The sequence below is a fragment of the Mustela nigripes genome, chromosome 10 (assembly GCF_022355385.1).
Source record: "Mustela nigripes isolate SB6536 chromosome 10, MUSNIG.SB6536, whole genome shotgun sequence".
In the NCBI taxonomy this organism is placed as follows: Eukaryota; Metazoa; Chordata; class Mammalia; order Carnivora; family Mustelidae; genus Mustela; species Mustela nigripes.
In genome coordinates, this window is record NC_081566.1 from 51964322 (window position 1) to 51991743 (window position 27422).

The following is a 27422-nucleotide window of genomic DNA, read 5'->3' on the forward strand; positions in this document are numbered from 1 at the left end:
TTTTTTTTAAGATTTTATTTTTAAGTAATCTCCACACCTAAGTTGCGGCTCCAACTCACGTTGCGAGAACGGGATGGCAAGAACCAACTCCCATATTCTTCCCACTAACCCAACAAGGCCCCCACAGGTTAGGCATTTAATCTTGATGGGGCTTAGCAAAAGTGCCTCCATATTGGGACTATTTCCTTTTAACAGAATTTAGGACTACAGATTAATAAACTCTGAAACATACTGCACTTTGTTCGCTTTTGTTAGCTAATATGAAGTGTTATAGTGTTAAGATTTTATTCTGGGAGGTGCCTGGGTGGCTCAGCGGGTTAAGCCTCTGCCTTCGGCTCAGGTCATGATCCCAGGGTCCTGGGATTGAGCCCCCCACATGGGGCTCCCTGCTCCATGGGGAGCCTGCTTCCTCCTCTCTCTCTCTGCCGGCTTCTCTGCCTACTTGTGATCTCTGTCTGTCAAATAAATAAATATATATTTTTTTAAATTTATTTTTTAAAAGATTCTATTTTTAAGTATTCTCTATTCCCAAGGTGGGGCTTGAATTCAAAGCTCCCAGATCAAGATCTGCCGTGTTCTTCGGACTGAGCCAGCCGGGTACCCCTTTGTGTTAAGATTTTAAAAACATACGTATATTTAAAAATATATACATTTTGGGCTTCCAATATATATACACTAGTTAAAGCAAACCCTTTTTTTAAAGTGTGCATTTGGGTGTGACTTGCCCTAGTCCAGAAACACACTGCCCTGCTGTCTAGGGGTTGTTTGTTGGTGTTTTTTGGTTTCCTTCCCTGCTCATCAAAACAAAAAAAAACAAAACTGCTCGGGGGACCAGCTGGCGACCGAGGAGGGGAGTACAGGAACGAGCTCGCTGCGGTGAACGCTGGCAACAAGTTGTAAAATCCCCAGATTCTCGCAGCGCGGACACCTTCGACGTCAGGCATCAACCACGGGCCGTCGGGAAACTTCCTTCACCTCCCAAATCCGTGCGGAGAAAGGAGACGATACATAAAGTTGCTGAAGGGCAGGCTGCCCGGACTTGCCCCCCCAAAACCGGGGAATCCGACTCCCGGTGTCAGAAAACCCTACGAGTCACAGGGCACAGCCGGGCGCGCGCGCGGAGGAGGAGAGACTCGGAATCCCGCCCGAGCGGGCGGCGGGCCAGGAGCGCATTCCCTCGCCTCCCCTCGCGCCGGCCCCGCGGGGCTGGGAAGCTCCTCCCCGGCCCTTCCTTCCTCCTCCTCCACCTCCTTCGCGGCCGCGGCGGGCGAAGGGGCGAGCGCTGCGGTATTTTGTCCCCAGCGGCGACCCCTTCTGCCCGGCGGGCTGCGGCGGCCGCCGTGGCGGTGGCGGCGGCGGCGGCGGCGGCGGCTGAGCGCTAGGAGAGGTCCGGGCCGGCCCTGCGGCCTGGAGGCCGCGAGGGGCGGAGGCCGGGCCGCCCTCCCGCGCTGCGGGAGCGGAGGGGCAGAAGCGGCGGCGAGGGAGCTCGGGCCGGCCGCGGGGAAGGTGGGGGAGGCTCCGCGCACCTCCCGCCCTCCGGCCGCCCCGCTGGCCCAGCCACAGCCGCCGCCGCCGCCGCCGCCTCCGCCGCCGCCGCCTCGGGCTCCCGCCGCGGGCTCGACGGCCCCGGGCGGGGAGGGCGGGCGGCGTGCGCGCCCGGAGCCGCCGGAGATGGCGGGAGGGCACTGCGGCGGCTTCGCCGCGGCGGCGGCCGGCAGCGGCGAGATCGTGCAGCTGAACGTGGGGGGGACCAGGTGAGTCGGCGGAGAAGGGGCTCCGGGCCGGGGATGCGGCGGGCGGCCCGCCGGGGGGCGACGGGGGCCGGGTGTCGCGGGGACCGGCGCGAAGGTGGGAGCCGAGCCAGGCGGGGCACGCGGGGGGCCCTCCGGGCGGGAGGAATGTCGGCGGGGCCCGGGCTCCAGTCTGGGCTCCGGGAGGAGCGGCCGCAGGGCCTCTGGGACGAGCGCGAGCCGGGCCCCTGTGCCCGAGCCCGCCTTCCTAGAATGCCAGCCTCGTCCCTCCCCCTTTCTGAGCTGCCGGCCAAAGAGGAGCTTTAAAAGGCCTTCCTAACCTCAGCTTACAGTGTACTTGGAGAATTTATTTTGTAGACGCCTGGCCTCGTGGTTTGGCTCTTGCAGAGGAACCTGCCTTCTCTCCGGGCAACAGGGGGGGGTCGGTTGGCTCGGATGAGGCGGCCAGTGCTCTTTCCCCCTCCTAATTAAGGAGGGTTTGTAATCTCAGGACTTCGGTGGATGGGGTGCAGTAGATTGGCAGTGCGCTGTTGTTTATTTTCAGTTTCTGGGTGCCTGGCTTTGGACGATCTGTTCAACTCGCAGGCCAGTGGGTCCAGCAACTGCAGTTTTACCAGTTCTGGAAAGCCTCGGGTATGGGCACAGTGTGGCACGGAGTAGACAGACTGAAGCCTCTTTATCCTCTCTCTGCTTTCCACTCCGTGTCTGTGCCTTTTATTATGCTTGTGTGTGTGTGTGGGGGGGGGGGGATCATTTTTGGTGGATTTGCTATGGCTTATGAGTCACCCTTCTCAGGCATGGGACTTTGCCAGCTCTGTTGGAAGGAAGGGGTGGTTGAGTTTAAAGCTTGGTAGGAGATGAGCGATGAAATGGCTCGAGAATGTGAAAGGGTTTCAACATGTAAAACTTAACTACTATTTCTTACAATGCAAATCAGCAGCGGTGTGGGCCGTAGGAATAAAATGTAGCATGTTTTAATCCTAAACATTTAATCATTTTCTAAGTGTGCTACAGAGTTCAGCCCAAGAAACAGTAATTCTTCATTCTTTCCCTGTTCTTTCCCTCACATCCGGAAACAAAACTGTTTAACAGTGTAAGATAAGATACTACATTATTGCATTGTATAGATACCGGTCTTTTGGAGAACATTTATGTCTCCTCATGTAAGAAATGGATTTTTCCCCTAAAATACACATGAAAATTTTGCAGGTTTGGTAACTTCCGGATGCAAAAAATTGACCGACTATTCCACAAGAGTTGGCCTAGAGTGTATGTTAGCACTAGAGTCATTTAAAATTCCTGCTCTGGTTCCTAATTGCTAGAGATTGTGGACATCTTTTTTCAGGCATTCTAAAGGACATAGACTAGTATGATAAAAATTAAAGGTGTTGTTATCTACTGTATGTTGAAAGTGGGTGGTGGAAAGAGTGCATTCTTGTTAATGAATGTAGAGTTCAGTTTACGTTTTTAAATCCTAAAAGGCAGCCATCTTGGAGCTGGAACATTTTATTTTGTTTCACTGTGTATAGAACTAGATCATAATAGGATTTAAGGTTTTCTTTCTCTTAGCAAAGAATACAAAATAAGGTAAATGTATTATTAAGATTGAACAATTTAGAAAAGATGAAAGTTGTTAGATAGGAATGAAAAATTAAGTAAAAATTCCACGAACTTTAAATTGGCTAACATGACATAGTTTTTGAAATAAATAATGACATGACCTATAGAAAAATAGAACATCAAACTCCAGGCATTCTGAGAATATTTTCTTGAGTTACTTTGAATCATAGACTCTTGGGAGTGTTTTAGGGCTAGAAGGGATTCAGAAGGCATCTGTATGTGTTGTACAGAACATATTAACACGATCACTTAAATCATTATAAAGGAAAAAAAAATCCTGATTTCATTGTCATTAAAGTTGAGGAATTGCCACTGGGAGAACCACCTGTGGCATAGAAGGAAAGGCTCTGAGGTGATAGAATAAAACTCAAAAGGAGAGTGTACTGTGAGCAGAGAAGCATGTGTTAGAGGTAAGATGTGTGGTGTTGCTACTGTTGTGTCTTCTGTGTGCTCGCGCCCACCCCCCCATCCCAGGATGTGAAACTGGAAATACTCAACGGAATTACAAAAATGAGCAATGATTTTTATGATTTATTTTACATGTAATGGGTGATTCAGGAAATAGAGAAGATGAGGTTTCATTTAGAATTAACATTATTTACCCAAAAAACCCTAAAGAAATGAAAAGAAACCTAATATGACTCAATTTGTGATTAATTCTATTATGAATGGGTATGATTTGAGGCCTCATGAGAGAAGTGACTTACTTAGCTTAGCATATGATACCCTCTGGTTCCATCTGTGTCGTTGCAAATGGTAAGATTTCATTTTTCTGATGGCTGAGTAATATTCCATTGTATATGTATACCACATCTTTTTTATGGCATCTTCTGGGCACATTGTGGGTATGAGATACTAAAAATAAATTAGAAAAGGCTTTCAAATATATTGCAGAAAATTATGCTTGTCAGATGTAATTTTAAATGACATTTTTATGAAGTCATACTTGGATCTTAGTTTTAAAGGTCTCTGGGTTTTTTTTGTTTTTTGTTTTTGTGTGTGTGTGTGTTTTTCCCATTTGTCTTCCTCTTGTTTGAAAAAAGAAAGAAATTGGTGGGGTGAGGATCCAGTCCCTTTGCCCAGAGATTTCGAATTATTAAACCTACCCCAAACTGCTGATTTTAATTGAAATTGCTAATACAACTTTAAGCAGACCTGTGTAAATTTTCTAAGTAACACAGAATTTGAGTTATCTGGCAAACAATTTGCTGAATAATTAATTAATGTGAAAGATCATAAATTATAATGACCTTATTTAGAATTAATGTGATACCTCTCAGAATACAGTGATTTATTATTATTATTATTTTTTTAATTTGGGCAGAGGATCCTTGTATCCTTCAGTTTGCCATTTGCTGGACTTGGCTTTTATTTGGCCTAGTCAGTTTCCTTTGTTCCTCAGTTTTTCTTAAGATTCTGTGAAGATACACATTTCTTGAATAAACTGCTTGGATCCTCTCTTAATCTGGTAAATGGGCACAGGGACTGCTTTAAAGCGGTGATAATAGTGTTAGATAATGAATGTGGAGGAACAAAGCTGTCTCTTAGGCTCTCTTCTGTGTGAGGACACGTGACGGCAACAGCAACAGGTAGTTGGCTCCAGTAGGCTGGGATAAAGCCCCCCCAGAACTGGTCCTACTGAGACAACTTGGACTTGATCAAATAGCACCTCAGAACAGTGAGCTACTTACTGAGCAGTTTTTGAAGGAATGAATGCAACAAAAGCTCAAAAAGATAATATAGGATAGAATATTTGGAGAAACCTTTATAAGGAGAAGGTATCATCTGAGTGATGTCAAGAAAATGGATGGAGGTAAAGATACCGAAATGGTAAGAAGCACGAATTGTCCGGGGTATTGAAGTATTGTCTTACAGATGAGAAGACACTCGTGTTGGAAAGATGAAACAGGACCGAAAGATAATTTTAAGTGTCACATTAATAAGTTCAGATTTGTTGTGATGGACTTAATTTTGATTCTTCAGGAGATGGGCATCTGGAAAATAGGGTTTTTAAGAAGCAGTATATGTCAGTGAGCTAATCATTTGATTTGGTTGAGAGCTCTTTGAATAATCTTAACTCTGAATTGAAAGTGGAGAAATTTTAAAATAATGAATGTATAATATTGATATAGCTATAGCTGTGTAACAACTTGTAAATTATTAGCCGGCATATTAAAGCAGGTTATTGAATATTGAAATTTCAAATCATGTCCTTATTCATAATAACAGATAATTTTTAATTGCAGATTTAGTACCTCAAGACAAACTCTTATGTGGATTCCAGATTCTTTTTTTTCCAGGTATTTCATGTAATTCTTTCATATCATTTTTAAAAAACTTGATCATTGAAATAATAACAAACCTCCCTTTCCTGGTTAATGTTTTTATTTCTTGGCTAAAAAAATCTGAACTCTTAGAATTAAAAATTTTTTATTTTACTTTGGAGATAGGATGATTCATTTGTATTGGTCTTTGATACTTGATAAATAATTAGTACATTTTATGCATAGTCAGATTTTAAGAACTAACTCTGGCTTATTCATGTCTTCTAGTTTGCTGAGTGGAAGAATTTCAACACTTCGAGATGAAACTGGTGCTGTGAGTGTAATATGTTGATACATGTTTCTAAATTGAATCAACTAATGCTTGCAATGCTTGACCCTTATTATATAGTGACTCTAAGAAAACAGACAGAAAAGCTGATCTTGTAATAACCGCTAAATGAAAGTGACATATATGTACTTAAAAAGTTTAATTTCTTGTTGTATATAGTTTTCCTATAGTTAATAGATGGGCACTCTAGTGGCTAGTACTCATTAAATAGTGAATATAACAACTTAAGTATTTGTGATTAGAGGGACGTGAGGATATGAGCTCACATTGTCCGGAGAGGAAGTACTTTTATTTTTTTATTTTACTTTTTTAAAAGATTTCATTTATTTATTTGACACACAGAGAGAGATCACAAGTAGGCAGAGAGACAGGCAGAGGAGGGAGGAAGCAGGTTCCCACTGAGCAGAGAGCCCGATGTGGGGCTCAGTCCCAGGCCTCTGAGATCATGACCTGAGCCGAAGGCAGAGGCTTAACCCACTGAGCCACTCAGGCGCCGTGGAAGTACTTTTAATCAGTAATTAAAACTTTAACAATAAATAGATGAATATAAATACTAAAATATTTTGATACTGAGTTAGAATGCTAAAACTGTTAATTAGTGAAGTCCTGTGATTTCTGTTTGCTGGAGAACTTGGAGAAATGAGGGAAGGAAAGAACTATTAGGTTTAAGTACAAAAATACTGGTTTATACATTTAAAAAGCAGTTATAATGTGTGCCCCATTGTATATAAAATAAATGGCTAGTACTCATTAAAAAAAAAAAAAAACTTTCCGAATGGAGGCAACAAACTGGTCAGAGGTATTTATTTCCTGTGATGGGATTTGCATATGAAATAAGACAGCAAAGGCATGTTGTCCATACGAGATTATAGAAAAGATAACAGTAATAAGATTCTCTGTGATCTGCGGTGTTTCTCCAGCTTCTCATTGGTTCTAATGAAAACAAAAGCAAGAATTTATGAAGTTAGAACAGCCTCATTCATTGTGTAAACATAATCATAGTATAAAGAGCTACACTGTAAGCTACCATTCCCCTGTCTAGCTGACTAACCTAAGCTTAAGAGGTGTTCAGTTTTATGATCCATACTTTTATAATTAATTTGAAATAGCAGTGGTATACATTCCCATAGAAAGTTATCAAATATATATTTCATATTTTCTAAAGCATTTTATTTTCTTGGTATGTATTCTGTGTTTTTTTTTTTTTTTAAAGATTTTATTTATTTGATACAGAGATCACAAGTAGGCAGAGAGGCAGGCAGATAGAGGTGGGGGGGAAGCAGGCTCCCTGCCCAGGACCCTGGGATCATGACCTGAGCCAAAGCAGAGGCTTTAATCTACTGAGCCACTCAGGTGCCCTGTATTCTGTGGTTTTAAGAAATGTTTTTTGTTGTCATCCCCCATCCCTAGCTTTTGAGCAAATTGGGATAATAGGATGTAAAGGTGTTAGAAGAATAGTATTCTTTTCCAGTTTATCTTTTTTTAAATTTTATTTGAGAGAGAGAAAGAAGAGAGTGCACTGGAGCAGGAGTGAGAGTGGGGCAGGGAGAGAGGGAGAAGCAGACTCCCACTGAGCAGGGAGTCACACACTGGGCTCAGTCCCAGAACCCTGAGATTGGGATTGGAGCCAAAGGCCGATGAGTAACTGACTGAGCCACCCAGGTGCCCCTCTTTTCCAGTTTTGGCAGCAGTGTGTGCCGTATTTACTTTCCTTGGTCATCCCTGTCTTATAGAAGGACACTGTTGTTTAAGTGATTCACATATGAATCACGAATTATGTCACTGTCACCAATAATTAATGTAAGAAGGCATTACTTGTGGGTAATGTTCTAATGTTCTTGAAATATTTACTGAATTCTAGTAAATTTCAGATAAAATTTCTCCCTTGGGTATCACTTTTACCAAAGATACCAATAAACACATGCCATTTTTCTTACAAATTAAAATATTATCAATATAATAGTAGGTTTTTGGGGTGGGGAGACAGTACTACATTACATGCACAGAATTAAAATTGCATTCCAACTTTAGAAATACTCAAATTTAAGAGTGGAATCAAGTAAGTACAGTATTTAAATAATTTAGTGTTTGTTCCCTAAGTTTGTATTACACATATTTATGTTAGTTCATTTTTAATTTGAAAATAAGACAATCCTAAAAAATAATTCTTCTTTTGTAGATATTTATTGATCGAGATCCAGCAGCATTTGCACCCATTTTAAACTTTCTTCGGACAAAAGAACTAGACTTACGGTAAGAAATGAATCCTTTTAAAGTAAATTCTTACTAATAAGTATGTACTTCTGGTATATTTTGTGGAGAGGAAGGTCCCCACCCCCCAATTATTTTTGCTTAAAAGTTTTCTCCAAATTAAACTCAACAGAGACCATCCTATCCACATTCTTCCTCTAAACTGTTCCCAGCAGCTTCCTAACCAGTTTCCTGCCTTCAGTCTTCAATTGCTTTGATTGGTTTTCCACACTGTAGCTAACATAAGCTTCTACAAATACAGATCTCATCTGGTTGCTACCTGCTTAAAACTCTCATTTAAGGGGTGCCTGGGTCGCTCAGTCATTAAGTGTCTGTCTTCGGCTCAGGTCATGATCCCAGGGTCCTGGGATCAGAACCCTCTGCTCAGGGAAGCCTACTTCTCCCTCTCCCACTCCCCCTGCTTGTGCTCCCTCTCTCGCTCTGTCTCTCTCTGTGAAATAAATGAAAAATCTTAAAACAAAAACAAAAAACAAAAAGCCTCTCATTTAATATGTTCTTAGATTAATGGCTAGGGACTTTGGACTTTCTTGTTTCTTAAGGCTCTCTGTGCTCTTGCCTCTGCTGAATTTCTCTTGCTTTGATAGTTTCACCCCTTTCTGGTCTTGGCTTAATCCAGACCTCTTCAGTGATCTGTGCTGTGTCCACCTAATACAGGTCTTCCTGGTCTCCTGTCCAGCTAACACCACAGCATTCCTTACACGTATTCCTTTTCCAGTAGTCTCTCTTCTGTTCCACTTTAAATTCCAACAGGGCAAGCATTATCCTGTATATGCCCAGGATCTAACATGGGTTTTTGTAGATAAACGAATGACCACTTAAACTATTTCTTTAACTTTGTAACTTTGCCATAGTCTGGATTCCTACCAAGAATTTACAATCTAATTTGGATCTTATTATTCTTTTATTCTGTATATTCCCAGTGAGCTTTCACTGAGCATCTCTTTATACTTTTTTTAGATACAGTTTTTAAAATTCTAATTGTTTAAGGGTAACTGGCTGGCTCAGTTGGTAGAGCTTGTGACTCTTGGTCTCAGGGTTGTGAGTTTGAGCCCCAAACTGGGTATAGAGATGACTTAAAATCTTCTAAAGAAATTTTAAAAAAAGTTCTGGTGGTTTATTTTACCTACTTCTTTATAATACTGTATGATTCTTGACTTATATTCACTGGCATATGGCCTCCTTAAAGGTGAACAATTTTTTGGTCTAGTTTGTTTCCTGGGATTTTTCCAGTGTTAAAATAGTGCATATAGTAGCTTTTCAACAGATACTGAATGAATGAATAAAAAAGTTCATTGGAGCTTTTTGTTTGTTTTCTTGGTCTAGATAGAAGTGACATATAAATTACTAACTGCTTACTTCTTGAGTAAAATTATTTTGACCCCTAGCATTTGATTAAAGAAGTCTAAATTTACTTCTAGTCAGTGTCCTTATTGATTAATCCACCATTAGATAACTCAGGAAAGGCAGAACTAGGTAGATTTTAATATCTGCAGTTACTGAGTGTTCTACTTTTAAATTGCTGCCCTATTTCACTTAAAGAGGCCTAGCAAATTAAAATTTTCTGAGTGTTGTTACCTTTTGAAAGAAGATAGGAAGGAATTTTAAAAATACTGTGTTCTAATTCTCTACCCTCCATAAAATTGTTGTGATGCCCTTATCACACTTACAATTACATGTTTGTTTCTTTGTCCTCCTCAGGAGACTGGAGTTCTCAGGAACTGCTGTGTCCTGAGCCACCTTGTAATTAGCCAGTCTACTCTACTGTTAATACAGAGGGTATTGAACTAGAGTAAGAAAGGTTTAACTGTTTCTGTGTTAAACCAGTAACAACCAGTGACCAATAAAAGCAATTTAACACTGCAGTTGCATATGTTTATTAAACACAGGGATTTTTTTTTTTCTTGTAAGACTTTTTCAGAGCAGTTTCAGGTTTACAACAAAATTGAGAGTAAGAAAAGAGATCTCCCACGTATTTCCTGCTCTAGTCCCACACATACGTAGTCTCTCTCACTATCAACACCATAACCACAGAAAACTCGTAGTTTATGTTATAGTTAACTCCGGGTGTTGTGCATCCTGTGGGTTTAGACAAGTGTATAATGACCCATGTCCATCATTTTAATATGCAAAGTGTTTTCACTACCCTAAAAATCTTTTGTGCTCTGCCTGTTGATCCCCACTCTGTGCAGTCATTGATCTTTTTATTAGCTTCTTTTCTAGAAAGTAATATATTGGGAAAAATACAGTATGTTGACTTTTCAGATTACCTTTTCTTTCACCAATACCACACTGCTTTGATTACTATTAGCTTTACGGTAAATCTTGAGTGGGTACTGGCAGTCCTCCAGTTTTATTCTCCTATTGGGGGGACTTGACTCTTCATATAAACTTTAGAATCAATTTGTCATTATCCATAAAATAACTTGATAGAATTTTGATTAGGATTTAATTGAATTTTAGATGAAGTTCAGAGGAACTGACATCTTCAAAATACTGAATATTCAATCCATGAACATGGAATACCTTTCTGTTTGTTTAGTTCTTTGAATTTGTTCTCTAGAGTTTTGTAGTTTGCTTCATATAGATCTTACAAAGTTTTTGTTAGATTTATAACTATTTATTTATTTATTTATTGCTGCCAACATAAGTAGTCTTGTGTTCTTAGTTTTAAATTCCATTGTTCATTATTGGTACATAGCAATTGACTTCTTTATACTAGCCTTGTATTCTGCAACCTTACTATAATCATTTATTAGTTCCAGGAGATTTTTATCTACGTTTTTGGATTTTTCTACACAGATAATCATGCCATCTGTGAATAACCATTGTATGTCTTCTTTTCCACTCTGTGTGCCTTTATTCCACTTTCTTGCCGTATGGCATTGTTGAGAATTTTTACATCAGTGTTCATGAGAGATACTAGTCTGTAGTTTTCTTATAACGTCTTTGGCTTTGGTATTAGCTCAATGCTGGCCTCATAAAATGAGTTAAGAAGTATTCCCTTGTTTCTTTCCTCTGAAGGAGATTTTCGAGAATTGGTATGATTCCTTCCTTAAATGTTTGGTAAAATTCACAAGTGAGTCGTTCTGGGTATGTTACTTTTTGTTTTGGACGATTATTATTATTGATTCAGTTCTTTTAGTAGATATAGATCTACTCAGATTGTCTCTTCTTGGGTGAGTTTTGGCAAATTGTGTCTTTAAAGGAATTGGTCCAGGTCCATTTCATCTAGGTTATCAGCTTGTGGGAATAGAATTGTTCATGGTACTCTTTTATTGTCCTTTTAATTTCCATGGAGTCTGTAGTGATGCTGACTCATTTCTCTCCAGTTAATATTTTTTAAGTAAGGACAAATTATAACTGAAACCTAAAATGAATCATTAGTATTGTAAACTCTTTTTTTTCCTTAAGTATCGTAAACTCTTAATTTTCTGTTGTTTTTACTCTTTGTTTTCATATTATTTGACTGTACTATAACATCTTCTGGTTAGCCTAACTCTTTCTAAGGCTAGTCTTTTTTACCCCCTCCTCTTACTTTATAGTTTGCTTTTATTTTTGTTCTAATGAGAGGAGAACCACTTATCTGAAGTTCTTTGTTCAATAAATATTTATTACATTTATTATATATAAGCACTATGTGAGGTATACAAAAATACAAGGAGGTCACGCTTGTAGGGAGCTTTGCAGCATAATTGGGGCACTTAAAATATGTGTAGAAATAATTACTATGAAAATAGAAAAGCGATTAATGCCATACAAGAATGATTTCTACTCATTTGCCTTATTAGGTACTTACTGATAATTAACTTACACTAGACCTTTGAAGCCCTAATCTCTAAGTCATCCAATTCATCTGCATAGGAATGGTTTTTATGTAAGGAAATGTTTTTCTTGGCATGCAGTTTTTTATTTAGACATTTTAAAATGACTGAAGATACTAGGAATAAAGTAAGTTTTAAAGCCTTATATTTTTTTCACATTAAGAACCTAGTACTTCATCTTCTGCTTCAGATGATAATCCAAGTTGCTGCTACTGGGGGATATATATCATTTATCTGGTTTTTCTTTGTAGGGGAGTGAGTATTAATGTTCTCAGGCATGAAGCAGAATTTTATGGAATCACTCCATTAGGTATGTGTTGTCCTGATATTTTATATTTATGATTTGACCTTTCATGTAGCAAACTTGCCTAATGAAATATATTTTATACTAGGTCCTGTTTTTTGACGGACTAGTTCAGTGTGCTTACTTTTTGTGGTTTTCCATAGTAAATAGATGTCCGTTGATTTAACTTAAGCATTTCCCTTTTCTTTCCTTATCCTTTTGAACTAGAGAAGATAAAAATGGAGTGCTGTTTTTCTGTTTGCATGTACTCTTGACAAGTTTGCTTTGAAATGTTTTCAGTAAGAAGGCTTCTCTTATGTGAGGAGTTGGAGCGCTCGTCTTGCGGCAGTGTCCTTTTCCACGGTTACTTGCCTCCGCCAGGTACTTCTCATTGATTTAGTCTTTTAAAAAATGGTTTTTATCTGTAAGCCAGTACAAACATGTATATTAGAAAATCTCTGTTTTGATTATTGAGTTTCTCACGTAAAAATATACTGGAAATGTTGCGAGCTTCAAATTTAACAGACGTCATACTGTATGTTAGAACGGGGATGTGCCAGACTTTTTCTTTTCTGTAAAAGGCCAGACAGGCTTGTGAACTACAAGCTCAGTTCTGCCATACACTCTATGGAAATAAATGGCTGCAACCAGTACAGCTTTATTGACATAAACAGCCGTGGCCCATTGTTTGCCAACCCCGATATCAGAGCACTGGTTGTCAGTCAGTTGTCCTTTTGGTAGAACCCCAGGAGCTCTGCAGAAATAGGTCAGTGTATGGGAGAGGCAGTGAATCGTGTGTTAGCCCCGTCCCAACCTTGGTCCGTTAATAGAGTCTGCCTTTACCTGTGTTAAGGTGGGCTTCCGAGCAAGATTTCCTTCCAAAAAAGACTGCCCTGGCAAATAAAAGACATTTGACAATGAGCTGTAAAGAAGTTGCCGTGATTAAGTTGTACCTCACACAAAGCTGCCAGACGGTAAATGCAAACACTGGAGATAGACTGAATGAATTAATGATTGAGTTCAGTAACGTAGAGCTAGGTAGTAGAAATGAAATGCAATATGATAAATCTTCATTTTATTTATCACATGTGACGTCAAATATCAGAAAATCTGTTGAAAGAACTTAATTCATTTTCATTTTGTTGTTTTTAATGGTAATTATTTGCAATAAATTGCTATAATGGAAGATACGTTTTGGCTATGATGAAATTCACATTTGTATATTTCTTTGAAATTCACATTTGTATATTTCTTTGTTACCGTATAAAATTTTAAATTTTTAGTAGGTGGAACTTAGAAATAAATTTATCTTACTGTGTCTTTTTATAGGTATCCCCAGTCGTAAAATAAACAGCACAACTAGGTCCTCTGCTGGTTCTAGGAATGGCCTGAATTCCACGGAAGGTGAAGCTCAGGGGAACGGCGCCCAGCCTGCTCTCTCTGGAACAGGAGAAGAGACTGTGCGGCTAGGTAAGCAAACGCCGCAGAAATAGACAAAAATGCATATGTTTTTTGTTCTGAGTGACATTGAGTAATTATTTTTTAAAAATGTAATTTTTGCCTCATCTTTCTTTTTAACATTCATATCTTGAAAAGTCTTGTAGAACATAATTTTTATTTCAGAAGTGTGTGGTGATCTGTTTGCTCTCAACCTCTAGGAATTGGCAAACTTTTTATGTAAAGAAACAGACTGTAAACATTTCGGCTCTGTCCGAACTGTTCAACTCGGCCATTGCAGCGTGGAAACAGCCAGGGACAACAACAGATGTGCATGTCTCTTTCAGCAAAACTTTATCCAAACAGGCAGAAGCCTAGAATCAGCCCATGGGCCATATTTTAGCATCCCCTGCTTGAGAACATAAAGTATTTCTTTTTCGAAAACCAACAGGATTTCCTGTGGATCCACGAAAGGTGCTGATAGTTGCTGGCCATCACAACTGGATCGTAGCTGCATATGCCCATTTTGCTGTATGTTACAGGTACTGTATAATTAGTAATTGTTTGCTTGTGGAGAGAGGGTGGTTTTAATAACTGTGATTTTATAGTTACAGACTTAAGAGTTGCTTGTCATTTTTTTTTCCTGCATATCTTGCCTACTTCTGTATCTCTTAATTTTTATAGCTAATGGTAAGATTTACAGAGAGCCTTTGTCTGTTTCCCACTGGCTATCAACCGATACAACTAAGCTATCTTGAATTTCCTTTTTTTTTTTAAGATTTTATTTATTTATTTGACAGACAGAGATCACAAGTGGGCAGAGAGTCAGGAAGAGAGGGGGAAGCAGGCTCGCTGCTGAGCAGAGAGCCCGATGCGGGGCTCGATCCCAGGATATCATGACCTGAGCCAAAGGCAGAGGCTTTAACCCACTGAACCACCCAGGCGCACCAGAAGTTACTTTTTTTTTGCTTATTATATACAACCTCTGAATCACATAACTGTTGTACTAAATGACGAGGCAGAATTATTAATGTGAGCCCTGTGATTTTCTGTGAATAATGATTTCAGTCTTTTGTACTCTATACTTGGGGGTAGTGAGACTCTGCAGTGGTCATGACTACCAAATAGTTGGGAATGAGGTAGTGAAGCAAGACAGTTGTGGGGATAAGTGATACAGTTTAATATCTATAATGTTAAAATATATATCTATATCTATAATATATATCTATATCTATAAAGGCTCACATAGACACAGTTGGGTTTTATTAATTCTTGCATTCTCAGAAACTAAAAGAGAATGAGGAAGAGTATAGACCAGTGATTTTTGTTTTTAAATTGGGGAAGGGGTAGGATTCTTAGTTCAGAATCACTGCAGACAATGTTATGATGACAGAATGGTGTAGAAGCACATAAATGGTTGTGATATTCTAGCTTAGACTATGATCCCACTTAAGTGCTGAAAAATAAAATAATATATAAACATTTTGTCACTGTTGAGTTTAGATAAGAAAAAAGAGCCATAATAGGGTAAAAATATTTAATAGGTCTTCTCAAGTTTATAAATGCATTTTAAGAATCCAGATTTAGGGGCCCCTGGGGTGGCTCAGTGGGGTAAAGCCTCTGCCTTCGGCTCAGGTCATGATCCCAGGGTCCTGGGATCGAGCCCCACATCGGGCTCCCTGCTCAGCGTGGGGCCTGCTTTCCCCTCTCTCTCTGCCTGCCTTTCTGCCTAATTGTAATCTTTGTCTGTCAAATAAATACGTAAATAAAATCTTAAAAAAGAAAAAACAGAATCCAGATTTATTTTTTTAATCTAAGTTTGTGGTAGGTTTGCCTTGTGTGTAAAAAAGCCTTTTGTAATGGTAATCTCTGCTTTATGTTTTCATTGCAGTAGGGATTCAGTGCCAACTTTTCGTTTTGAGAGCATTCTGTGTTTTTATTCCAGTTAGCAAATCCTATGGAAATAACTTTGGGTCTTGGGGGGGATGACTTCCATATGAAGCAAGACTGATGTGAGAGAAGGATTTTTTCCCTTAGGAAGTGTTTTGAACTTAACTTACGGATCTAAATGGAGAAAACTGTTTTAGACTTTACTTTTTAATTTGCTAATACTATATACATATTTTTGTTGATGAGGAGTTCCAGAGGAATTATGAAACAGTTATAATGAATCCAGGTGTAACTTTTGTTACGGCTCAGCAGTGCTAAAGATTGCTACTTGCCAGACAGAGGCACAGAGGCATGCAGTTAAATTACACGAAGTTTTACTCACTGAATGACAAATACAAAAAGAAGGATGTTGTTACATCTTCCATTCTTTGCGTTTGCTTTTGACCATGACCTACCTTTGCTTTCACTGGATGTCACTGATGACAGACTAATATGCATAGTGACAAAGGAAAACAATTGAGGATATATTACATTTCCTCATGTACAGTTAAATCATTTAACACAGTGGCAATAAAAAGATTTCAGAAGAAATACTCCAGTTCTTTAAATAGCATAATCTTTTCCACAGTTGTTTTTCCACAGCTTTTTGTATTAATAAATTTAAAACCCTAAAAAATGAAACAGTACATGGAACCCCAGTATGTTCTCACCTAGATTCACTAATTTTCTACATTCTCAGGCTTTATTTTTCTATATATTTATTAATGAAGAGTTGTTTCCTTTTTTTTCCCCAAAGTCTTATTTGAGAGAAAGAGAGATCACGAGAGGGAGGAGATTCCATGCTGAGCCCAGAGCCCGACCAGACCAGAACGGACATGGGGCTCCACATTGGCCGTGACCTCAGGACCCTGAGATCATGACCTGAGCCAAAACCAAGAGTTGGTCACTTGCCTAACTGTGCCCCAGGCGCCCCAGAGAGGAGTTATAAATTGCTGCCCTCCTGGAGCTTGTATTTCTTTTTAGACGTTTAATCCATGTAGAGTTTACTTTTGGTTTATGGTGTGAGATTTAGGAATCTCATTTCTTTTCTTCCAAGTGGGTAGTAACTAATTATGTTCTAGTTATTTATCACATAAATTACCTTATATATTGAATTTGAACGCCCTTCTTTATTTTACTTTATATTTATATGTATACTTGGGTCTAATTTTAGATTGTCTTCTGTTTTTCTGATATATTTTATCTATTCCCATACAATTTGATGTACATTATGTTTGCATTAAGTTTCAGAACGCTGTTGGACATGACTCCCCCACTGTATTTCTTTAAGATTATGATGTGGAAGGTGCATAGCCGTCCTGATTTCATAGTGTTGGTTCACTGGGCAGGAGTGAGGAAAAGAGATGGAGTGCTGTTCAGAGCTCATTCTGTCTTGTTTTATGTATTTTCAGTTTTGTATTATTTGTATGGAATATCATAAAGCATACATTTTTTTAATCTTGGTATTTAATTTTAACTTAAAAACAAAGGTAGGGACGCCTGGGTGGCTCAGTTGGTTGGACGACTGCCTTCGGCTCAGGTCATGATCCTGGAGTCCCGGGATCGAGTCCCGCATCGGACTCCCAGCTCCATGGGGAGTCTGCTTCTCTCTCTGACCTTCTCCTCATTCATGCTCTCTCTCACTGTCTCTCTCTCAAGTAAATAAATAAAATCTTTAAAAAAAAAAAAAAAAAAAAAAAACAAAGGTATCATATCAATAGAGTTAGATTTTCTAATTGTTATAATACTTTCAAATACATTGTCCTGATACCTTTTATTCTTTTTGGCATCTCTTTATTTTATAATATCTTAATTTCTGTAAAGATAACTTTGAAGTAGAATCTCTGCGAAAGATTAGATCACATACAGTTTTGTTATATTTCTAATTAATGATCACAAAACCACATCATTCACCTCATTAAATCAATGCAGCATCTCTTTATTAGACACTGTTGAGAGTCTGGTATGTGCTTGCATCCACGTACAGTGTATATTCATTATTCTTGAAGTGCTGGCAGTTCCTGCTTCGTGCCCAGTTTGGGAGTTCCTAAGAGCGCCTATGTTTCTTACCTCAGTGCTTGTAAATGTTTAGCTTATTTTAAATGATTATTTCCATTCGGTGGTCATAACAGATCCCATCTGGTGGCCAAAGTGGGTAATTGCAGATCATACAATGCTTAGGAAAAATTGTACACTTTCTTAAAAAAAATTACACAGTTTCTGTGTGTTCCTTTGAAGTTAAGGAAATCATTAGTTACTGAAATTAATAAGGCCAAATTGCATTTTTTTGTGAATTGTGGTTATATTACTTTAGCATACATTTTTACACAAAAATGAAGCTGAAGTGATTCCATTTAGGTCTTTAGGTAGCCATCATTTATGAATACTGAAGTTTGTTTTTTGCGATGAATATGTCAGGTATTATATAAATGAGTACTTATTCTCCTCACGGGTGTTTATTCTCTTTAGGTAAGGCAAATAAAAGCTTTACAGTTTTGTTTGCATATTTGTTCGGTAACTAAAAATAGATACTCCCTTGTTAAACTTTACATCATCCATTGTTGTGATTGCATAACTCTTAAGTTCTGAATGTATGAGGGTTGGCTGTGTAATCATGCAGAATATGTGCCCGAAAGACTTAAATTCAGATAAGGCAGAAGAAATTATTAAAAATTTATCAGTATGTTTTTCAGAAATTAAATATTAAAAAGTATTTATATTCACTGAACTGCAAATCTGAACCTTGGTAGGCCTTTATTTATGGGGAATCAATAGGCTCATGAAATTTTTTCATTTAAGAAGAAACCTTTAAAATCTAAGGGTTTCCAAAGCCCTACATTTTACATTTATCCTGGTTGCCCAGGATATTAGAATGTGTAGTGGTATACCAGATTACTCCTTTATCTTGATTTGCCTGGAGAGACTGTTACCCTATTATCTGAAGTACCAAAAAAATAATGGGTTGATTGCAGGTAGTTTCGGTAAATGACTGAATAACTGATTGATTAACTAAAAGGAATAATAATTATCCTAAAATTCTGATTTTTATTGACCATTTCTATCGATAGATGGTGATGGTAGCACTTTTCTGTGTAGTAAAGTAAAAGCTATTTTTTACTTTATTTTATTTTAGCTCTTAAAACTCTGAACTTTTCTTTGGAGAAATACAGAACTCTAGTTTCTTTTTAAGTGCTTTATATGTCCTGTGTGGATAAATACAAGGTAGCTTAGGAGTAACGGTCTGGCTTTGTAGAGGAAATACATTGGCAAAATTTTATATTTAATAAATATAGCTGTGATTGAATTTTTTGGTACATTTCTTTGTATTTGCTTAATTGCTGCGGAGTCTAACTTACGTTTCCATTCTTGCTTAACAGAATCAAAGAATCTTCAGGATGGCAACAAGTGTTTACGAGTCCATATTTGGACTGGACTATTGAGCGAGTAGCTTTAAATGCAAAAGTGGTTGGAGGTCCACATGGAGACAAAGACAAAATGGTTGCTGTTGCTTCAGAGAGTAGCATCATCTTATGGAGTGTCCAGGATGGAGGGAGCGGAAGTGAAATTGGTAGGGAAAATCTTGTTTATGCTACATTTTGCTGGTACATCGAGTATTCTGAAGTTTAAGAAGGATTGCCCATCTTACAAGAACTAACCTGGACTGTTACTTAGAGCTGCTACATCATCTTGCCAGGGTTCAGTGGGAATAGGACCACCCCATAGGAGAGGAAAATTCTGGAAGAGGGGAAAAAAGTTAGTGTTTCAGGAGCGAGGGTAGAATCTTTTTTACCAATATGCTCTAGCTGAAACCTGGCTGCTTCATGAGAATGTGCTTTTCCTGGATCCCGGTTAGTGATGACTGCTTTCTCTCCAGTTCCTCACACTTTAGGGCCTGAAGATGGGTAAATAACTTTCTTGCTTTTCCTCCTTTGTTGCTTTGCGACCAGATGTGCCCAAACCTTTTAATCTCAGAACTACTTTGTACTCTTAAAATGTCATTCAGGACCAATAAGAGAGTTTGCTTGTGTAGATTATATCTACTGTTACTTAGCATAATGGGAATTAAGACTGAAATTTTTATAAATATGTATTAATTAGTTTAAAAATAGCAAAAATAAACCCATTGCATGGTAACACGAATAACATTTTAATGAAAAATAGCTTTGTTTTCCAAAAACATTTGTGAGAAGAGTGCCATTGGTTTATAGCTTTGTAAATCTCTTCAAAATTTTATTGATTTCTGGTGCCTGTTTGTGGATTTGTGTGCTGCATTTTGTTTTTTGGTTGAACCTTATGAAGAAAATTTGGATTTATGCAGATATGTAGTTGGAAAAGACATTTTTACAGTCTTTTCAGATAACCATGGACATTCTTTTTTGCTACTGTCATAAACATATATGAAATCATGTCAGTGAATTTTGCATACTGTTGAAATTCATTAGTCTATTTTATACTTTGAACGCATCTTTTATCCATGCATGATTTTGTGACATCATGCATTGGTCGTTTAGAAAATGTTGGTTTACTGAGTTATGTAGATCTTCCAAATGTTGATATCTTTCATTGTATAATATCCCCCCCCAAAAAAAAACCCCAAATCACACTTAATTACTATAGCCACTGACCACATCCCTGAATTCTAATGTATTGGGAAACCATCACGTTGACTGTGGCAGATAAGTTTTCCAAAATTCTAATTTTTACTTGAAACATTGAATTTTTATCATTGAAATAAAAGCTTACTTGGTTCACTTTTAAGGAACGTCTACCAAGTACTCAAATCTGAATTAGAATTTGTCATCCTTTCAAATAAAAATGGTGTTCTGTGAAAAGAACAGCTAGGTTAGCTCTCGGCTCCAGTGTCCAGAAGATTCTTTTTCTTGACACGTAATACTTAGTCACACAGAATAGTAAGAACACATGCCAAATTAAGATTCAGTGTTTACTAAATTAAGAGTTAGTACAAATTTTTGTACACACTGCTTCATCAAGGACATTCTGAAGTTAAACTGGCCTCATTTTCTTTCCTTGAGAGTGTGTGACAGACTCGGAAGGTTACTGAACCGTTTGGTTCCCCTCATTTCATTTGTGCTACGATGCCTACCGTTCTCATCGACGCTGCTTTGCGCCGTCAGTGCAGCTGTCAACACGGATGTTTTAGGGGAAAGCCTGAGATTCATGAAAGTTTTGAACACTTGGAATATTTCAACACCACATGTGTTTGTGGCCAAACATTCACGCAAAAGATCTTTAGTGACCGCCTGGTGCTGATGCCAGATTAATAGAAGTAGCATACCAGGGTCAGCTGTGACCGGGTATTCATCTGTTTGTAGTCCTGCTGACAAGGTATCACGTCTGCCACATCTTTAATTCAGGGCCTTCCTGTGTGACGGCAGAGAGGCAGCGCGGTGACCTCTTTTACTGACCTCCCATCTAGCAGGCATCGGCGTTGTCACGTTTCAAGGCTGTCGTGGCTTCGCAGCGGTGGTGCACGCCTCTCCAGACGCCGGGGTGCCGTGACTTAACCCTGGCAGGTGCTTCAGGGCCTTTTTCATTCTCAGGGTGAAATTTTAGAACAGTTTCTGGCTTTTAAAGACTTTTTTCACATCTTCATTTAAAGTTTTTTTTTTTCTTTAAACTCTGAATATTTGGTCTCCGTGAACCCACAACTAGCATTACAACAGTATGCAAAAATGTCCTGTTGCATAGTGCAAACTATAAAGTTAAGGGAAAGGTAATTTTTATATTTTATATTTTAATATTTCTAATATTTATTTCCTGCTTGGCTCAGTGTTGGCCCAGTCCCCCTTCCAGGTCACGTATATCTGTTGGCCCTTAGGCTTGGGTGCTGCCGCTGTGGGTTGAGCAGGCACCTGTTCTAGTGTTTCGGTTTTGAAGCCAAAAGTCTTCAATAAGTAGATGAAAAATGTATTAAAATAAATTTATTTTAAAATGTTTTAAACAGTTACAGATAAATTTTAAAAATTTATGAAAGTTGGTGCATCTGGGTGGCTCAGTGGGTTAAGCCTCTGCCTTCGGCTCAGGTTGTGATCTCAGGGTCCTGGGATGGAGCCCTGTATCAGGCTCCCTGCTCTGCCTTCTTCACCCTCTCTCTCTGCCTCTAGATCCCCCTGCTTGTGCGTTCTCTGTCAAATAAATAAGTAAAATCTTAAAACTACAACAACAACAAAACACTCACGAAAGTTTCCAGAGCATTTTTAATAGTAATATTGCAAAACACAGCAAAATGTACTTATTTTCTTGTTGTGTTTCTTTGTAGGCTCAAGGAAAATTTGGATTTTAAGATAATTTATTGGACAAAAATGAAATTATAGAGATTATAGCAACTTTTCTTGTTGTTTTTTTGTAGGCTCAAGGAAAATCTGGATTTTAAGATCATTTATTGGACTCTATTGTCCTGTTCGTCCCTGTGATTAAATGGTCTCTGCTTTGATCTAAGGCCAGCTCTTTGTATTTAGCTGTAGACTAGATCCTGTTTGCTCTCACCTGTGCAGAGACATTGTTCCACTAGCTGTTTCTTCATTCTCCTTCATTGTGAAAGCGTCTCACTCTTGGATCATTTCCCCCAGCACACAACCATGCTGTAATTCTCTGTGAAGAATAACTACAAAACTACCCTCCCGTCTCTTCCAGTTCTTGCTCCATTTTTCTCTTTTCCCGAAGCAGAAGATAAGAGTGACCTGGTCTTGTTTCTCTGTCCGCTGCTTCTGTTCTTTTTTGAAGTTGATCTAATCGTTCTTTCGCCCATACCACTTCGGAAAACTGCTCTAGTTCGTACTGCCTGTGGTCTGTTCTCGGCTAAGTCTCCTCTCATTAAAACTTCAGAGCAGTCACCTGGTACATTTGATACAGTTACTGATTCTTCTTGGAGTCTTTCCTCCTTTGGCTTCCAGGATACCTTGTAGTCCTGATTTTTATCCTACTTCTCGGTTCTTTTAATAGTTCTTCCTCATTCGACTGATTTCACAATGTTGGTGTGCCCCAGAGTTCAGTCCTTGGATTTCATCTTTCTTTCGTATTTATTGTTAGTGATATCATAGACGAATGGCTTTGCCCTTTGTGTGCTGATGACTTGCATGTTCGTGTATCTCATCTGAACCCCTCCTCTTGAACTTCAGAATTATGTTTGTGTGAGGGGTCCCTAAGACCACTTCCAGGTTCAATGATTTGCTCGGAGGACTCACAGGATTCATTCAGCAAGAGCTACTTTGAGTTACGATTTCTTACAACAAAAACATACAAGCAAAATCAGCATAAAGACATGGAGGGTGAAGTCTAATGGAAACTAGAAATATTTCTCCAGCAGTGATTTGTAACACTGCCTGTGTAGTGGCTACCAGAGAAGCTCATTAGACACTTGGTGCCCACGTTTTTTCCTGGAGCTCACACAGAGGCACCCTCTGCCTAGCACATACTAAGGGTCCAGATTTCCAAAAGGAAAGCAGGTGTTCAGCATAAACCCCATTGTATACATACTTGAGGTTTTTTGTCATCATGGATTAGATTTGCCTTGTCTGGAATTTCATGAATGGAAATACAGGGCATGTATTCTTTTGTGTGTGGCTTCTTTCATTGAACACAGTGTTTCTGAAATTGATCCCTATTGTTGTATGTATCGGTGGTCCTTTTTTTTTTTTTTTAATTATTGCTGAGTAATATTCCCTTGAATTATTGTGCCAGAATTTGTTCGTCCATTTATGTGTTGGTGGACATTTGGTTTATTTCCAATGCAGAGGTGTTAGGAATCCAAGAAAAAGTCTTTCCCTGGACATGTTTTCTTTTTGTTTTGTGAATAGGTTTTCTCAAGGTAAATACCTAGCAGTGGAAATTCTGAATCATATGAAAAGTGTATGTTTAGTGTTAGAAGAAACTTACACACTTGTGTCCAAAGCAGGTGCACTATTCTACATTTCTGCTAGCTGGGTATGGGATGAGTATGCAGTGATTTTAATGGTGGTTTTAATTACATTTCCCTGTTGACGAATGATACCGAGCATCTTTTCATGTGCTTATTGGCCATTTGTATTATTTCCTTTGGGAAGTGGCTTTAAGTCATTGTTCTCTTTTTATGAGTTTGTCATCCTGTTATTGATTTGTAATAGTTCTTTATATATTCCAGATTAGAGGTTTGCAACCAGGGGGTAATATGATCCCCTGGGAGCATGTGGAAAATGTCTGGAGACCGTCTGATTGGCACGGCTAAGGGAGTTCCCAGTGTCCGGGTCTCCCTGGCTTCCTCCCTCGCTTCCCCCTTCACTCCAAGGCCTGTCCCTTTCTCTTCTCTCTTCTCCTTCTTTCTTCTTTTTAGGACCCAGTTCTCTTTCAGACCACTTGATACTGGCCTTGAGATCACTGAAGCACTGATTGGTTGTTGTTTTCTATTTCTTTACTCCTCATTCTTTAGATAAAATTTTTTATCTGTCTTTAATGTATTTTGCCTGTTTTCTTCAGTATTCACTCTGAAGTTAAGCCTAGCTATTGAGTTTTTTGTTCGAGATACAGGACTTTTAAGCTCTAAAATGAAGTCTCGATTCCATTTTAGTTTGTTTCTCTCCTGAGATTTCTTATCTTTTTACTCATTACCGTCTACTTTTTATTAAATCTAACATGTTCATTAAAGCTGTTTCAGGTTTTGGTTTTTTTTTTTTTTTACTTTAATTCCAATATCTGGATCATGTCATAGTTTTATTTTGGGTCACATTTTTCTGCTTTACATGTCTAGGAAGTTTTGATTTTATGCTGGTCATTTGCATGATACATTATATAGGGGACATGGAATATCGTCTTCCTTTAAAATATGTGAGTTTTGTCCCGGCAGGCAGTTACATTGCTGGAGGATCTTCCTGATCCTGCTTGGCTTGTTATGCTTTGTTAAGGGGAGGTAGCCTCCCTCTGCTCATTTATTTCAGGGCTTGACTCCTTTTAAGGGGTGTGGCCTTTACTCCTACTAAAGTGTTGGGTTTTCGGAGTCTTTACTGGGGAATGTCTGAGGTGTTCAGCAGGGGTTCTCCATTCCTACCGAGCTGGAACTACTGGCGTCTGCCTGTGTCATAACCTCTGTTATCTCCGCTCAGCGCTCAGTCCTGTGACAGCCTCTTTGTCCTATTTTGGGGGATGCTTCCCCTGCCCAGGTGCAGTCCGGCCTCTGTGAAGGCATAGGAAACCCCCAGGGAGCATGTGGAAATGTCTGGAGACATTTTTGGTGTCCCCTGTGCGACCTCTGTGCCGTCCCCACCCCCGTCCTCGTGCCCTTGCCCCTCCTTCCTGCCTCGCTCACAGGTTCTCGGCCCCTCAGCTGCTGCACACGCTGGTCTCTGCCTCTTCCATTCAGGGAGAGCATCAGTCTGCCCTGGAGTCTCACCTCCATGTGGGTGAATGCAGGCCTTCTCTCGGCGGTTTCCCAGCTTGCAGCCTTCTGCTGCCCGTTGTCCAGTGTCTAAAACAGCTGCCTCATGGACTCGGGCCACTTTGTTGTTGTCGCCCCGTGAGGAATCATCGGATGCCGTTTTTACTGCATCATGAGTGGCAGCGGAAATCCTCCCTGACAACTTGAGGGAAAAAAAAGTTTTAATGGGGGCGTCTGGGTGGCTCAATGGGTTAAGCCTCTGCCTTCGGCTCAGGTCATGATCTCAGGGTCCTGGGATCGAGTCCCGCATCGGGCTCTCTGCTCAGCAGGGAGCCTGCTTCCCCCTCTCTCTCTCTGCCTGCCTCTCTGCCTATTTGTGTTGTCTCTCTCTGTCAAATAAATAAATTAAATCTTTAAAAAAAAAAGTTTTACTGTTATGTATTCAAATTATGATACCCTGGTAATTATACAGAGAGAAATTAAGTGGTGATTTATTTTTTTTTTTCTTCCTTTTTTTCAAGTAGCCACTTGTAACAGACCCGTAAGGGAAGGAGGTTTTGTGCCTTGCTTTGTTTTAAAGGCCAGTGTGGTAGGCCGCTATGTTATGAGATGGTGCATAGTAATTTGTTCATGTCCAGTAAAAGAAACCATTTATTATTACAAATGTTCTTCAGAACTTGACAACACCATCCAAAGAAAATTGCGAGGGCTGCTATGTCCGTGATAGAGCGCTTCCAGAGGCTGGGCTGCTTTCATGATAACCTGTATAAGGCAGCACTGCGGGGTTGCTGCTCTAAGCAATATTCTGCTGAAAGGGTCCCCGAAGACAGGAACTTGTCATTACTTGTACTGTGTCTTCCCTGTGGATAGTGGCCAAGATCGTTGAGCCTAAGTAGGAGTGACACTTGAAATTTCTTGAGATCATTCAGAATGTCTTCCTTGATTTCCCAGAACCTCATCCTTCTCTAGAGTAATGTTAGATGTTAGTAGTTGGTTTTCTTGTTTTTTATTTCTGCCTTTCACGTGGGCCATAGTCCTGAGTATGGTTGGTTTCACCTGTTCTGAACCATTGTTTGGCATCAAGATTAAAAGACTTCCTAAAATTGGGTGTGAAATGATGATTTTCTGCTTTGAAGTGGTAAGCTTATTTCTCAGCTAATCTGGCTAAAGAGTTTATTAGTTTTGTGTGTGTGTGTTGTGTGTTATTTTGCTGGGTTTTTGTTGTTGTTTGTTTGTTTGTTTACCAGTTGGTCTGAGATGGTATAATTCATGTGTATAAATGCACATTTTACATAAATTTTTAAAAATATATAGAAAACGTTCATAGCATACTTAGCTCCCTCCCCCCCCCCACCCCCTTCCCTGGTATTTATCAGTTTTCCTCCTGCTACAAGCCTGGGTTTTTCCAGATTGTTTAAGAATTTTCTTTTCTTGGGGCACATGGGTGGCTCAGTGGGTTAAAGTCTCTGCCTTCAGCTCAGGTCATGGTCTCAGGGTCCAGCGATCGAGCCCTGCATCAGGCTCTCTGCTCGGCAGGTAGCCTGCTTCTTCTCTTTCTCTCTGCCTGTGTCTCTACCTACTTGTGATCGCTCTCTCTGTGTCAAATAAACAAATAAATTCTTGAAAAAAAGAAAAAAAAAATTTTTTCTTTTTCTTTTTTTTAAGAATTTTTTTGGGGAGGGGAGGTTTATTTTTAAGATATCTCTACACTCAATACAGAGCTTGAACTCAAAACCCCTCATAGCAGGAGTCACGCTGCGCTGACTGAGCCAGCCAGGCAACCCTGGTTAAGAATTTTCAAGGTGTTTTTTATTGCTGCTGGCTTTGTCTTGTATGTGGTAAAGTTCTGAACAGAAAGAGAAATACCCTGCACTGGTTTAATAGTCAAAAGAAATCAGTTATCTTTTCTGGCTTACGCTTTCAATACATGCGCAGTTGAAATTAATTGGTTTGGTTCTTCCCATGAGTCTTCAAAGCCTTAGGTCACTTGTGTTCCTATTATGTATTGTCCAGAAACAACTGTAAAGGGACATAATGCCATACCAGGGTGACCCTAGAATTCCCTCCTTTAAATATTCCCGAGTCTTTGCTATTAATGGGGATATTTGCTCCTTACAGCCCCGTCACCTGCAGCCCTCTCCCCCCTCCTTCATTCCCTGGGCTTGTCCATTCCCGACCCCCGTTCGATGAACCATTCTGCTTTAAAAAAAATTCAACTCAGGTGGCTTCTTTTCTATGAAATATCTTAAAACCCATTTTTCTTACCCCATTTACTCCTTGTGATGTTGCTTAACCTTGTGCATCCTTCAGCTGTTGCTGGATTTATGTTG

At 39.4% G+C, this 27422-nt stretch overlaps 1 protein-coding gene across 2 annotated transcripts in view; it reads left to right on the top strand.

Moving 5' to 3' along the window:
- The first annotated feature begins 1645 nt into the window (after positions 1–1645).
- KCTD3 (potassium channel tetramerization domain containing 3) overlaps positions 1646–27422 on the top strand; it is a 49680-nt gene continuing 23903 nt past the window's right edge. For both annotated transcript variants that reach the window (XM_059413330.1, XM_059413331.1), the window contains exons 1-9: positions 1646–1754; positions 5618–5671; positions 5924–5969; positions 8164–8237; positions 12328–12386; positions 12660–12740; positions 13689–13829; positions 14248–14338; positions 19103–19293. In XM_059413330.1, the coding sequence (XP_059269313.1) occupies positions 1672–1754; positions 5618–5671; positions 5924–5969; positions 8164–8237; positions 12328–12386; positions 12660–12740; positions 13689–13829; positions 14248–14338; positions 19103–19293 (820 nt within the window). In that variant the 5' untranslated portion in view covers positions 1646–1671. The remainder of the gene's footprint in view (positions 1755–5617; positions 5672–5923; positions 5970–8163; positions 8238–12327; positions 12387–12659; positions 12741–13688; positions 13830–14247; positions 14339–19102; positions 19294–27422) is intronic.